The following is a 15,877-nucleotide window of genomic DNA, read 5'->3' on the forward strand; positions in this document are numbered from 1 at the left end:
TCTTCTTTTTGTTTGTTTTACACCCCTTTAAAAATACAGCAACACTTGATTTTTACAGCATTTGCTAATTTCCATAGTGTAAGTACTCCCCTCATGGCTGATTTCAGCCTACCAACATGATGTTACTAAACATAGAACTGGGAAGAGATGCCACACCCTTATATAATATTTCCACCCTACAGATGCAGTAACTAACCTCAAGAGCATACATAGTAAAATGTAGTAAAATAATTAGGAAGTGGTGAGTTTTGCATATTAATTACTTTTTAAAATTTTAATTATTATTTAACAATTGCTGTGCTCAACAACTGGCTTACACAATTCCTGAAAATATAACAGTCAGCTCTGTTCAGTTGGTAAGACTGGCTTCAGCAATGACATTTCTATTATGGTATTCCAAACTGAGGCTCCCAATAGATGGGTTCACTCCATAGTTCTATATAACAGTACATCATAGTGCTCAAAATGGACTGAATTAGGGTTCTGAAAAGTAAAGTATGGATAGGTTTCATTTCTTCTCCCCCTTTTTGTCTTTCTTTAACTTGAAAGTAATCAGTTTCCTGTGTTAGAAAAATACTTTGTTAAATGGTTTCCTGAAGTTCTGGAAGGGGCATATTACTTTGGATCTTGAACTTAAATATAAGAGAAAGCTTCCTCAATTGTTCTAGTGACTATGTAATGATTCTGTTATCTTTTGAGGTTTATTTAAAAATATTGATGATTCAGTCTCAACATCCTAACCACTTTTTTATTCATCTGCTTGTTGTGGTAAAAATTAATTATATGAACCCCAGTGTTTTTGTTTGTTTTTATGGTAAAATATATATACCATAAAATTTATTTTAACCATTTTAAGTGTATATTTCAGTGGCTTTAAGTATATCTCATTGTTGGGCAACCATCATCACCATCCATCTTCAGACCTTTATCTTCCTGAATTGAGACTCTCTACCCATTAAACAATAAATCCCCATTGCCACCTTCCTCAGCCCCTGACAGCTACCATTCTACTTTCTGTCTCTGTGAATTTGACTACTTTGGGTTCTTCATATAAATGGAATCAAGCTGTATTTGTCCTTTTGTGACTGGCTTATTTTACTATTATGTTTTTAAGGTTCATCCATGTTATAGCATGTGTCAGAATTTCGTTCCCTTCTAAGGCTGAATAATATTCCATTATATGCATATACTATATTTTGTATATCCATTCCTCCATTGGTGGACATTTGGGTTGTTTCCACCTTCTGGCTCTTGTGAATAATGCTGCTGTAAGAAACCCCAATGTTTAAGTATAAGTAGAGAAATTAACATGTAAACATGGATACTACCTGTGGACAATAGATTTTAAAGAACCATGAGACATAAAAGCACCAGATAAATATATGGACATTTTTGGCTTAGTGGAGGGTTAATTAGATATTCTAATAAGGCTTTATCTACAAACACCGTGGCATTCCTTCCATGTTTGAAAAATAGAGCCATTTATCTTTTTATAAGACCTAATTACAGTATCATCATCATTATAATAGTAGTTTTCTGTACCTCATACATGGGAAAGCCAAGCCAAAACATTAACTAATAAGGACAAAAAAAAAAAAAAAAGTTATGGTTTGTGTGACTCAGTGGACTCTTAACGGAGCTAGTAAATAAAAGTGGATTCCAGAGTGTTTTACTTGTTTATTTTAAATGTTCAGGTCCTTTTAGAATTGCTGCAGGCTGGAGGCATAGTTCAGTTTGAAGAGAGTCGGCTCATCCGGATGGCAGAAAAAGCAGAATTGTAAGTGGTTTTTAAGTTATACATTAATTCCCATTTACTAAGTTACATTTCTCTAACTGGAAGCCAGTTGATGCATTGCCAATTTTTAATTAAGGAAGCTATGCAAATTACAACAAAAAACCTAAATGTTTTTGTCTTTCGAGTCTAGAAATTAAGTAACATTTGCAGAAATTAACACTGAGTAAATTTGAAGTCCTTGTACATTTGTTTTAGTATGAAAATGAAATAAGTCTTATGATTTATAATTTTAGTTTTGTTTACTTAAAAGTTCCATTATTTTATAGATTTTTGAGTTACTTATTCATACATATTCTAAACAGTGCAGAATTTAACATACCAAATAAGGTCCAATATGTTAACACTATTATTTATCTCATTTGTTGAATATTTCATTTCTGAACAGAGAAACTTCACATAGTTAATTGATAACTCATATATTAACTGTTTTTATGTAACACATTGTTGCTTTAACACTTATTTTGTACCCAGCTTTTAAATTTCTTATAAACATAATATTCATGTTCAGCAGCATTTTAAACCTGTATTTAGAGGAATGGCAGATACTCCTCTCCCTTAGATACTATAACTTCCATTTCACAGTAGAAATCACACCTACTATATTCATTTTCCCTAATATAACCTCTGTAAGCAAACTTCTTGAAACAATAAGCTAATAACTGCCTGCCTGTTGGTACTCTGAAGTTTTTCCTTTTTTGTTCTAGCTATCAAATTTGCGAGTTTATGTATGAACGAGAACACCAATATGACAAAATAATTGATTGCTACTTACGTGACCCGCTAAGGGAGGTGAGCTATGATACTGCTTTACCGTTTTTTCTTACTCAGTCCTCCCCTCCCCTTATTGAGTAGAAATAACTATTAAGTAGGTATAGCTATTCAGTAGAAATGTTGGGACATGTGTTTGCTGATTCAAGGTTTTCTTCATTTATTCACCAGGTTTTTGTTGAGTGCCTACTATTAGCCAGGTATACACTGATCATTAAAACAGATATATTTGCTACAACTTTAGAACTTACAGTTTAGTGATGGAGACTGACAGTAAGGAAACCAAATACTTAATTACAGATGTGATGAGTGAAGAGAAAATGGGTGCAACTTTAGGAGATACTGGGGAAACTGACTTCTACAGAGCAGCCAGGGAAGGTGACATAGAGACTGAGTTTTGGAATTTGAGGTGAAGCCAGTCAAGCAAAGAGCCAGCAAAAAAGTATTCCAGGATAGGGACAAGGATAATAGAGAAGGGCAAGAGTGATATGAGATGAAATTAGGAATGTGGATAGGGTCCACCAAAGATAAAAGTATATGATATTCCCTCATTTGGTTAGTGAAATTGAGACCAAAATTAATTGGAATGGATTTGCAACTTCCAAGAGTGTACCCTAAACATTAAACTCATTCTCTTTAGTGTCAGTTTTCCAGCAGTTTATCTACAAATGGTTTACCAGCTCCAAATAATAGATACTTACCAAGACTAGTACAGATAGTGGATAGTGACTGACTATTGCTTGAGTGAATTAATGAATAAGTTGTATTGTCTCGTGTTCTTCAGGAAGAAGTCTTTAACTACATTCACAATATCTTATCCATTCCTGGACACAGTGCAGAGGAGAAGCAGTCTGTATGGCAGAAAGCAATGGATCATATAGAGGTGCTGATTCAATAAAACTTGTTAAATTTCCCCATTTGTATGGATAGCTCCCAAATTAAGTGTATGCTAACTAAGTAATGGCAGGTGTCATGTTAAGTTGATCTACTTGAGGATTAACATCTTTTTCAGATTATTTCACCTTTTATTTGTATTCATAAAGTCCATGTCCTATACAATTTATCATATCATGACTTCTGAAAAGAACCCAAGTTCAGTCAGCCGGATGACAAACTGGAATATTAGTGGGTTCTTAGAACCTTAGAATGGCTCTGAGAGTAGTTTTGGTCTTCCCCCCCTAAAATGTGATAGGGAGCCGTTCACCCCAATCACCCAATGGAATTTTACAAACAGTACTCTAATGCATTGTTCTCTCTGATGTATTTCTCTCTCCTATGTAACAGAGTGATGATTCTGATTTTGTTTATGTATGCTGTGTTACAAGAATACAGGAGTTGACTTTGGAGCAAGAACTTTTTAAAAAAAAAAAAAACAAGCTTATAGATGCCTAAATGGAGAGACTAATACATGTGTGATGAACATGTGATGGCAGTGCATTCTAAAGAGGGGCCCCAAAATCAGTCCTCACGTTAGTACCTTAGATTCATCATGTACACTGCAACAGAGTTAGCAGGTTTTTTGAATCTGTTCTGTTTTATGGATCACTAATAATTGAAAAAAAAAAAGTTTAATGAAAGATGCTGAGGTAATACTAGTTTTGGAGATAACAAATCTACAAAGTTTTTTTCCTTGTAGCAAGGATCAGCTGATGGGGGAACTTCTGGTAATGGGTTTAGAGATGTGGTGAAAGATATGTGATTATTCGATATCTTTAAAAAAAATGTTATACATACGGAAAATGATAAAAAAGAATGAGCTCTGAAACTTTGAGGAAACATTGCTTGTTACGTGAATTCTTTGTTCTAGTTCCTGACAGTTTTAAAGTTTAGAGAGATAGGAAATGTGCACAGCATCTTATGTGAAACATGTGCTGTGAAGGATGGGGCAGTCCGTCACCAGATATGTGGTCTGAAGTAATTGCTATGCTTTTTCATCTGTAGGATTGAGAACATACGTGTTATTTAATGTTACCCTATTCCTGCTAACAATAAGATGAATATATCTTGGTGGAAAGAACCCAAGGAAACCTTTCTCGATTTTCATTTGTATCTTTTTTCCTTTAATCATTTTGTATTCTTTTTCCTTTCATCAGTCCCTTGTCTCCATAGTTGCATTATGGTTTCTTATTCATTTCACTTCATCTGCATTATACAGTGGTTTGAGCACATGGACTCCAGACATCCGAAAATGAAGCTATGTCTCTGCATAATGTGAAACGTGATGAATTAATGAGTAAACAAATGACTCAGCAGAAAACTCATACTGGAGAAACAAGAAGTGTTTGCTGCACAATTATTTCTGCTGATTCTTTTCCCCACATCTGCACATTTTTTCACCTTGAACTTTTTCGTATCTCTTAAGGCCACAATTACAAATATATAGACTTTTTTTGAAGAACTTCTGTGGCTTCAGTAATGTGAATAAAATCAACATTCAGTGTGTAGAGGGAAAAGTACTCAGAGTTTTCTGACAGTAGACACAGTGTGTAGATCAGTGGTTTTTCACACTTTGGGGGTTATAGACCTCTTACAAGAATCTAATGACAGATTTGGACCCCTGGTGCATAAGATTGTGCATGTACACAGCTACGTAATTTTGTTTATGATTTCAGGGATCCACAGACCACCTAAAAGCTATTCTTAGACTGGGTCTATGGATTCCAGGGAAAGAATCTCTAGTTTCAGTGGCTTTTCCAATATGGACAAAACATGCTTCATTAGATTTTTAAAAATATTTTTCATTTTGGGGCACCTGGGAGGCTCAGTAACTTGAGCATCCGACTCTTGCTTTTGGCTCAGACCATGGTCTCAGGTTCAGAGATGGAGCCCTGTGCCAGGCTGTGCGCTCAGCAGGGAATCTGCTTGAGATTCTCTCCCTCCCTCCTCCCCCCCAGCACCACTCATACACATGTGCACACTCTCTCTCTCTAATAAATAAATAAATCTTTAAAATATTTTTCATTTTGAAATATAGAAAACATCCCCAAAAGTGCATAAAACAAATGTGCAGTTTAATAACACGTTTAAAAAAGCAAACATCCTAGGCCCAGATCAAGAAATCGAGTTATTTCCAATACCCGAGACTCTTTCTGTGTATCCTTTCCTGATCACATTCTCTTGCCTTCCCTGATATGCCCAGGATCCTGGTTTTTCTGATAATTTCCTGCCTTTCTATATACTGCTACTTCACGTGCCTACATCTCTAAAACGACATGTTTGTTTTGCCTTTTTCTGAACTTTACATAAATGAAGTTCTACTCTTTGAAGTTTGTACATTTTGTTGTAGGTAGCTGTGGTTCATTTTAATTCTTGTATTCCATTTTACAATTATATTAAAATTTATTCATTTCTACTGTTAGTGAACATTTCTATTATTTTTAGTTTTGGGCTATTAAATCCATCCATGAGCATTCTTTTTTGTTTGTTTGTTTAAAGATTTTATTTATTTGTCCAAGAGAGACTGAGCAAGCAGGGGAAGTGGGAGGCAGGTTCCCCACTGAGCAAGGAGCCTGATGTGGAACTTGATCTCAGGACTCTGGGATAATGACCTGAGCCGAAGGCAGACATTGAACCAACTGAGCCACCCAGGCGTCCCCATCCATGATCATACTTCTTATACATGCATCTTAAGCACAGCATTTCTTGAGGGCAGTCTAGCATTACAGCATCAGCTGAGAACTTAAAAAACAGTTTCAGGGGCACCTGGGTGGCTCAGTCGTTACGCTTCTGCCTTCGGCTCAGGTCATGATCCCAGGGTCCTGGGATCGAGCCCCGCATCGGGCTCCTTGCTCGGCAGGAAGCCTGTTTCTCCCTCTCCCACTCGCCCTGCTTGTGTTCCCTCTCTCCCTGTCTCTCTCTCTGTCAAATAAATAAATAAAATCTTTTTAAAAAAAAAAAAAGGCCGTTTCAGTCTTCGCTTCAGACCTAGTCTATCTGAAACTCTGGAGGTGGACCCAGTGGTATGGTTCAGTAGGCCCTTCAGGTGATTTTGATGCATGCTAAGATTTGATAATTTCTGCTCTAGGGGCATATAATTGCCAGTTAATTGAGATAAATACATTAAACTTCACCAGATGCCTGCATTGTATGAGATTTTCCATTAGCTCTGTATTCTTGCTAGACTTCAAAATTTTGCCCATCTAGTGCATGTATAATGATATTTTATTATGTTTGAAATTTACATACCCTTAATTACTAATGAGATTGATAGTCTTCTTGTTTATTGGCCATTTAAATTCCCTTTCTGTGATGTGCTTGTTGAAGTATTTTGCCCATTTTTCTATTAGAATGTCTCTTGTACTTACTGATTTATAGGAGTTCATCATGTATCCTGGATGTTAGTCTTTTTTCAGTGATATATATTGTGGATATCTTCCACTCTATGGCTTTTTTCAGTGGTTCTTTTTAAGAAAGGTTCTTTTTTTTTTTTTTTTTAAGTAGTCAAATCATCAATTTTTTCCTTCTCTACTAAAGGAGAAATTCTCCTATATTATTGTCTAAAAGCTTTCTTGTTTATTTTGTTTTTGTCTTTGAATCTTAGGTCCACTTGAAAGCAGTTTTTGTACATGGTATAAGAGTGGTGTCCAATTAATTTTCAAAGTATGGACGTCCAGTTTTCCCAGCAACAGTTATTTTAAAAAGTTGCGTTTCACCATTGCTCAGCAGTGCTACTTTGTCATAAGCATATCAAGGATCTATATGTTTGATCTGTTTTTCAGCACTCTATTCTGCTTTACTGTTCTGTCTCTCTCTGCATCAGTGCCACACTACTAAATATTGTTGTTTTGTAATAAATCTTGAAGAGAGTATTGGCTATTCTTGACCTTTTATACTTTTATTTATTTTTAAATTTTAACTTTAATATAGTTAACATACAGTGTTATGTTACTTTCACGTGTACAGTATAGTGATTCTACAATTCTATACATTACTCAGTGCTCATTGTGATAAGTGTACACTTAATCCTCTTCACCTGTTTCACCCATCCCCCTACCCCCATTCCCTCTGGTAACCATCGGTTCTCTATAGTTAAGAGTCTGTGTTTTTGGTTTTTCTCCTTTCTCCTTTGTTTTGTTTCTTAAATTCCACATATGAGTGAAATCAATCATATGGTATTTGTCCTTCTCTGACTGACTTATTTCACTTAGCATTATACTCTCTAGCTCCATTCATGTTGTTGCAAATGGCAAGATTTTATTCTTTTTATGAGTGAGTAATATTCCATTGTGTATATATACATGACTGTTGTAAATAATGCTGCAGTAAACATAGGGGTGCATATATCTTTTCAAATTAGTGTTTTCGTATTCTTTTGGTAAATACCCAGTAGTGGAATTACTGGATCATATGGTAGCTCTATTTTTAATTTTTTTATTAATGTATTTTTTTAAAGATTTTATTTATTTATTTGAGAGAGAGCAAGAGCGAGAGGGATCACAGAGGGAGAGGGTGAGGGAGAAGTAGACTCACCAGTGAGCGGAGAGCCCGATGCAGGGCTCAATCCCAGGACCTGGAGATCATGACCTGAGCCACCCAGGCGCCCCTATTTTTAATTTTCTGAGGAACTTACACACTGTTCTCCACATCAGTTTGCATTCCCAACCACAGTGCACGAGGGTTCCTTTTTCTTCACATCCTCATGCACACTTGTTTCTTGTGCTTTTTGATTTCAGCCATTCTGACAAGTGTGGGGTGATACCTCATTGTAGTTTTGATTTGCATTTTCCTGATGATAAGTGATGTTGAGCAACTTTTCATATGTCTGTTTGCCATCTGTATGTTGTCTTTGCAGAAATGTCTATTGTGTCTTCTGCCCATTTTTAATTGGATTATTTGTTTTTTTTTAGTGTTGAGTTATATAATTCTTTATGTACTTTTGATACTAATCCTTTATTGGATAGGTCATCTGCAAATATCTTTCCCATTCTGTAGCGTGTCTTTTAGTTTTGTTGTTGATTGTTTCCTTTGTTGTACAGAAGCTTTTTATTTTGATGTAGTCCCAGTAGCTTATTTTTGCTTTTATTTCCCTTGCCTCAGGAGACATATGTAGGAAAATGTTACTTACAGCCGATGTCAGAGAAATTACCGCCTGGGCTCTCTTTTAGGATTTTTAGGGTTTCAGGTCTCACGTTTAGGTCCTTAATCCATTTTGAGTTTATTTTTGTGTCTGGTGTAAGAAAGTGGCCCAGTTTTATTCTTTTGCATGTTGCTGTCCAGTTTTCCCAGCACCATTTGTTGAAGAGGCTTTTTCCCATTGGAAATTCTTGCCTCCTCTGCCTAAGAGTAACTGACCTTGTAATAATGGGTTTATTTCTAGGCTCTCTATTCTGTATCTGTTTTTGTGCCAGTACTGTACTGTTTTGATGACTACAGCTTTGTAGTATGTTTTGAAATCTGGGATTGTGATGCCTCCAGTTTTGTTCTTCTTCAGGTCTTTTGTGCTTTCATACAAATTTTAGGATTATTTGTTCCAGTTCTATGAAAAATGCTACTGGTATTTTGATAGGGATTGCATTAAATCTATAGATTGCTTTGGGTAGTATGGACATTTTAACAATATTGATATTCCCAGTCCATGAATGTGGAATATCTTTCCATCTGTTTTTGTCATCTTCAGTTTCTTTTATCACTGTGTTAAAGTTTTCAGGGTACAGGCCTTTTACCTACTTGGTTAAATTTATTCCTGGGTATTTTATTATTTTGGGTGCAGTTGTAAATGAGATTGTTTTCTTAATTTCTCCTTCTGCCACTTCATTATTAGTGTATAGAAATGCAGTGGATTTCTATATATTGATTTTGTATCCTGTGACCTTACTGAATTCATTTATCAATTCTAGTAGTCTTTTGGTGGAGTCTTTAGGGTTTTCTATATGTGGTATCATGTCATCTGCAAATAGTGAAAGTTCTTTTTCCTTACCAAGTTGGATGTCTTTTATTTCTTTTTCTTGTCTGATTGCTGTGGCTAGAACCTGTAGTACTGTGTTGAACAAAAGTAATGAGCGTGGACACCCTTGTCGTCTTCTTGATTTTAGAGGAAAAGCTCTCAGTTTTTCACCATTGAGTGTGAGGTTACCTGCAGACTTTTCATATATGGCTTTTATTACATTGAGAAATGTTACCTCTACACCTACTTTGTTGAGGGTTTTTATCATGAACAGATGTACTTTTATCAGATGCTTTTCTACATCTATTGAAATGGTCATATGGTTTTATCCTTTCTCATTGATGTGATGAATCACGTTGATTGATTTGCAAATAATGAACCACCCTTGCACCCCAGAAATAAGTCCCATTTGATCATAGTAAGTGATTTTTTTAATGTATTGGTGGATTCAGTTTGCTAGTATTTTGTTGAGAACTTTCATAGCTGTATCTATCAGAGATAGTAGCCTGTGGTTCTTTTTCTCATAGGGTCTTTATCTGGTTTTGGTGTCAGCAAATACTGGTATATCCTCATAGAATATGTTTTGAAGCTTTCCTTTCTCTTCTTTTTTTTTTTTTAAGATTTTATTTATTTATTTGAGACAGAGAGAATGAGAGAGATAGAGCATATGAGAGAGGGGAGGGTCAGAGGGAGAAGCAGGCTCCCTGCCGAGCAGGGAGCCCGATGCGGGACTCCATCCAGGGACTCCAGGATCATGACCTGAGCCGAAAGCAGTCGCTTAACCAACTGAGCCACCCAGGCGCCCCTCTTCTACTTTTTGAAGTAGTTTGAGAAGAATAGGTATTAACTGTTCTTTAAATGTTTGGTAGAAATCACCTGTGAGGCCATCTGGTCCTGGACTTTGTTTGCTGGGAGTTTTTTGATTACTGATTCAATTTCTTTGCTGGTTATGTTTGTTCAAATTTTCTATTTCTTCTGGATTCAGTTTTGGGAGGTTATATGTTTCTAGGAATTTATCCATTTCTTCTAGGTTGTCCAATTTATTGTCATATAATTTTTCATAATATTCTCTTATAATTGTATTTCTGTGGTGTCAGTTGTTATTTCTCCTCTTTCATTTTTGATTTTGTTTACTTGAGCCTGCTGCATTTTTTTTTTTTTTGATGAGTGCCTTAAGGTTTATCCATTTTGATTTTTTTCAAAGAACCAGCTCATGGTGCTGTGAATTGTGCAAGACTGTTGAATCTCAGATCTGTACCTCTGAAACAAATAATGCAATATATGTTAAGAAAAAAAAGAAGAAGAAGGTAGCGGGAGGGGAAGAATGAAGCGGGGGAAATTGGAGGGGTAGACGAACCATGAGAGACGATGGACTCTGAAAAACAAACTGAGGGTTCTAGAGGGGAGGAGGTGGGAGGATGGGTTAGCCTGGTGGTGAGTATTGAGGAGGGCACATTCTGCATGGAGCACTGGGTGTTATGCACAAACAATGAATCATGGAACACTTCGTCTAAAACTAATGATGTAATGTATGGGGATTAACATAAGAATAAAAAAATAAATTAATTAAAAAAAAAAATAAAAAGAACCAGCTCATGGTTTCATTGCTCTGTTCTATTTTTTTTAGTTTTTTTTTTTTTTTTTAAGATTTTATTTATTTGACACAGAGAGACACAGCGAGAGAGGGAACACAAGCAGGGGAAGTGGGAGAGGGAGAAGCAGGCTTCCCACAGAGCGGGGAGCCCAATGTGGGGCTCGATCCCAGGACCCTGGGATCATGACCTGAGCCGAAGGCAGACGCTTAATGACTGAGCCACCCAGGCGCCCCATTTTTTTAGTTTCTGTATCATTTATTTCTGCTCTAATCTTTATGTCCTTCCTTCTACTGTTTTGGCTTTTGTTCTTTTTCTAACTTCTTTAGGTAGAAGGTTAGGTTGTTTGAGATTTTTCTTACTTCTTGAGGTGGGCCTGTATTGCTATAAACTTCCCTTTTACAACAGCTTCTCCTGCATCCTAAAGATTTTGGACCATTGTATTTTCTTTTTCATTTGTTTCCTTTTAAGATTTTATTTATTTATTTGAGAGAGCACAAGGGAGAGAGTATGAGCTGGGGGAAGGGCAGAGAGAGAGAGGCAGAAGCAGGCTCCCCACTGAGCAGGGAGCCTGACATGGGGCTCAATCCCAGGACCCCGGGACCATGACCCCAGCCGAAGGCAGACACTTAACTGACTGAGACACCCAGGCACCCCTGTTTCCATTTATTTTTTTATTCTTTGATTTCTTGGTTGATCCATTGATTGTTTAGTAGCATGTTATTTAACCTCCATGTATTTGTGGTCATTCCAGACTCTTTCTTTTGGTTGACGTCTAGTTTCATAGCATTGTGGTTAGAAAAGATGGATGGTATGATTTCAGTCTTCCTGAATTTGTTTGGACTTGTTGTGGCCTAACTTGTGATCTCTTCTGAAGAGTGTTCCATATGCACTTGGGGGAAAAAAAATGTTTTCTGCTGTTTTAGGATAGGTTTTGAATATATCTGGATGGATATATGGATTTCCATCTGGTGCAGTGTGTCATTCAAAGCCACTATTTCCTTGTTGACTTTCTGTTTGGATGATCCTGTACATTGATGTAAGTGAGGTGTTAAAGTACCCTTTTACTGTATTATTATCAGTGACTTCCTTTCTGTTATTAACTGCTTTATGTATTTGGGTGCTCCCATATAAATATTTACAGTTGTTATATCTTCTTGTTGGATTGTTCCCTTTATATTTATATAGTGTCTGTTATTTGCCTCTCGTTACACTCTTTGTTTTAAAGTCTAGTTGTCCAATATAAGTATTGCTACCCTGGCTTTCTTTTCACTTTCATTTGCATGGTAAATGCTTTTTTATCCCTTCACTTTTGATCTGCATGTGTCTTTAGGTCTGAAATGAGTCTCTTGTAGGCAGCATATAGATGGGTCTTGTTTTTTTAATCCGTTCTGTCATCCTGTGTCTTTTGATTGAAGCATTTAGTCCATTTGCATTCAAAGTAATTATTGATAGATATGTATTTACTGCAGTTTTGTTACTAATCTTGTGGTTCTTTTTGTAGTTTTTCTCTGTTCCTTTCTCTCATGCTCTCTTCTTTCATGGTTTGCTGGCTTTGTTTAGTGGTATACTTGATTCTTTACTCTTTTTTGCATATCTTTTACTGGATTTGATTTGTGGTTACCTTAGGTTTATATATAACATCTTATGCATATATTAAGTTGATGGTCACTTAAGTTTGAACCCATTTTTTACTCCTTTCCCTTACAGGTTTTAGGTGTATATGGTGGTATACTTTATATCCATTTATTTTGTGAATGCCTTGACTGATTTTTATAGATATATTTTAATGCTTTTGTATTTCCTACTTTTATTTACTGTCTTTCTTTCCACTGAAAGAGTTCCCTTTAACATTTCTTGTGGGACTGTTTTAGTGGTGATGAATTCCTTTAACTTTTGTTTGTCTGGGAAACACTATCTGTCCTTTTATTCTTTTTTTTAAATTTTATTAATATGTTAATCACCATACATTACATCATTAGTTTTTGATGTAGTGTTCCACGATTCATTGTTTGCGTGTAATGTCCTTCTATTCTGAATGGTAGCCTTGCCAGATAGAGTATTCTTGGCTGCAGGTATTTTTTTTCTTTTAGCCTTTGAATATATCATACCACTGTCTTTTGGCCTTCAAAGAAATCAGTGATGGCGTTATGTGGTTTCCCTCGTACATAACTGTCTTCTCTTGCTGCTTTTAAAATTCTCTGTTTATCAGTCCTTTTTGCCCTTTTAAATACTGTGTGTCTTGGTGAGGACCTCTTTGGGTTGATTATGTTGGGAGCTCTCTGTGCCTCCTGGATCTAGATTTCTGTTTCCATCCCAGAATCAGGAAGTTTTTGGCTATTATTTCTTCAGATAAATTATCTGCACCCTTTTCTCTCTCTTCTTCTGGAATCCCCATAATGTGAATGTTCTACTTGATGGTGTTGCTGAATTCCCTAAGTCTATTTCTGTTTTCTTTTTTTTCCCTCTGTCCTGTTCAGCTTGATTGTTTTCCATTACTCTGTCCTCCAGGTCACTTGTCTATTCTTCTGCTTCTCCTAGTTTACTTTTTATTTCATGTAATATATTTTTAATTTCAGTAATTAAGTTCTTAATCTCTGTTTTGTTCTTTTTTATATTTTCTGTCTCTTTGTTAAGAGTCTTACTGAGTTCCTCCACTCTCTTCTCAAGTCCAATGAGTATCTTTATGACCACTAATTTAAATTCTCTATTAGGCATATTATCGCTTTCATTTAGCTCTCTTGCTGTGATTTTTGTCCTGTTCTTTCATTTGGGACATATTCCTCTATCTCTTCATTTTGTTGAACTCTCTGTGTCTGCTTCTGGGTGTTAAGAGAGTCAGCTATGTCTCCTGCTGTTGAAAGTAGTGGCCTTATGAAGAAGAGGTCCTATAGTGCCCTGCAGCATGATGTCCCCTGTTCACCAGAACCTGGTGCTTCAAGGGGTCTTCTATGGGTGTTGCATGCATCCTACTATTGTAACTGAGCTGCCTTTGCTTTTAGTCCAGTTATCTGCAATAGCTCTTTGCCTTTTGTGGTCAGGGTTTGTTCCCTGTATTGTTAGTGGGTCATTCTGGGGTCACCTTGGTCTTAAGGTGAGTTAGACCATGCGTTTGCCAGAGATGTGGTAGCCCTTAACTGCAGGAGACTACGGAAGTGGGGCATGCAGTGCTGGCAAGGTCCACACTGGCAAGAGGGACCTTGCAGCTGCTGGGGATCGAGGCAGGCTAGGTTGGAGGGGTCAGATTCGTTGAAGTGCCCTGGGGCAGGATGCATACTGTTAGCAAGGTTTGTGTCGGTCTGCTGTGGGAGGGACCTGGAATGGAGACCTGGCTGAAGGAGGCATGTCCACAGGAGAGCTGGGGTGCAGTGGTGGTGTATGTAAGTTAGTTAGAGAGTATTGGAGCTGTGCTGGTTCCTGCAGGTGGCTGTGTGTTTATGCTGGGGGGTTGGGGGGAGGGAGGAGCAGGGGAAGGAAATGGTGCCCACCAGCTCCTTTGTTCCTAGAGAGGTCTCCCAAGGATCCCTGCCCCTCCAGCACATGCTCTGAGATTAGCAAACAAATCTCCCTCCCCTATGCCATGTGCATTTTTCAAACTAATGCTGCTAATGTTGTATCTCCTCAGGGCTTGTTTTTTGTGCCATCTCTTTAAGGGCAGAGACTCAGTCTCCTCTCACCCTCCAGGCTCTCTTACTAGTCTGCTGATTTTCAAAGTTCCAGGTTTAAAATCCCACTGATTATAAGTTTTCAAAGCCGTGTTAGGGGGTTTCATCTTCCCATGTAGGCTTCCTGATGCAAGAGTCTGTTTCTCTCCCCTCTCTGTGCCCAAGGTGTCCATCCCTCCTGTGTTTAGTCCTGTTGGTCCGTTTAGCTCCCTACCGTGTCTCCACCCTTCCTACCTGCTTCAATGGGGTCTCTTCTCTATATTTAGCTGTGGAGAGTTTGTTCTGCTAGTCTTCAGGTCATTTTCTGGGTAATTTACCCTAATGTAGGTGTTATTTAGTTGTATTGGTGGGAAGTGGTGAGCTTAGGGTCCTCCTACTCTGCCGTCCTCCCCACCTATCGACCTTTTATACTTTTAAATACGTTATCAGCTGGTCATAGCAAAACAATTCTTTTATCCTTATGATAGTGACAGGGACTGCACTGAATCTCTCAGTTATTTTTAAATTTAATTGGCATCTTTACAATATTGAGTCTTCCAGTCTATGACCATACGGTATAAGCCTTTATTCAAGAGCTTCTATAAAGGTTTATAATTTTCTCTGTAGAGATTTTCTATTCTTCATTAGATTAACTGTCACAATTTCATATTTTCATCATAGCAGTGCTATAGTTAATGGTTTTTTTTAAATGTTTATTTCCAATATAAGTACAGTGTTTAAGAATTTTTATGGAAGTCTTCTATTTCTGGTATGTTAACAGTTTTCTCATAAATGAGTTTTTTTGCCTTTTCTTTCTTATTCTATAGTTATGGTGAATCTTACTGGTATTAAACTAGCCTTGAATTCTTGGATAAATGTAACTTGATCCTGATATTATCCTTTTTAAATATTGTTGGACTTTGTTTTTATTTAGGATGTTTGTATCAGTGTAGTTCTTTCTTACATTGTCCTGTTGAGTTTAGGTATCAAAAATTTTGCTAGTCTCATAAAATGAGCTGAAGTTTTGTTTTGTTTTGTTTTGTTTCCTATTCTCTGTAAGAGGTTGGCATTATTTCTTCCTTAAATGGTTGCTAGAACTCACCAGTGAAGCTCTTTGGGCCTGGAGTTTTCTATATAGAACTTTTGAGTATTCATTCAATTTCCTTAGTGGTTAAAAATCAACGCAGGTTTTTCT

At 36.9% G+C, this 15,877-nt stretch overlaps 1 protein-coding gene across 6 annotated transcripts in view; it reads left to right on the top strand.

Annotated features, from left to right (window-relative positions):
* VPS8 (VPS8 subunit of CORVET complex) overlaps positions 1–15,877 on the top strand; it is a 252,231-nt gene that overhangs the window by 132,813 nt on the left and 103,541 nt on the right. For all 6 annotated transcript variants that reach the window (XM_034999742.1, XM_034999746.1, XM_034999741.1 and 3 more), the window contains 3 exons: positions 1,695–1,777; positions 2,500–2,584; positions 3,348–3,446. In XM_034999742.1, the coding sequence (XP_034855633.1) occupies positions 1,695–1,777; positions 2,500–2,584; positions 3,348–3,446 (267 nt within the window). The remainder of the gene's footprint in view (positions 1–1,694; positions 1,778–2,499; positions 2,585–3,347; positions 3,447–15,877) is intronic.

Source organism: Mirounga leonina, unplaced genomic scaffold (genome assembly GCF_011800145.1).
Source record: "Mirounga leonina isolate KUSES-001 unplaced genomic scaffold, KU_Mleo_1.0 Mir_115, whole genome shotgun sequence".
NCBI lineage: Eukaryota > Metazoa > Chordata > Mammalia > Carnivora > Phocidae > Mirounga > Mirounga leonina.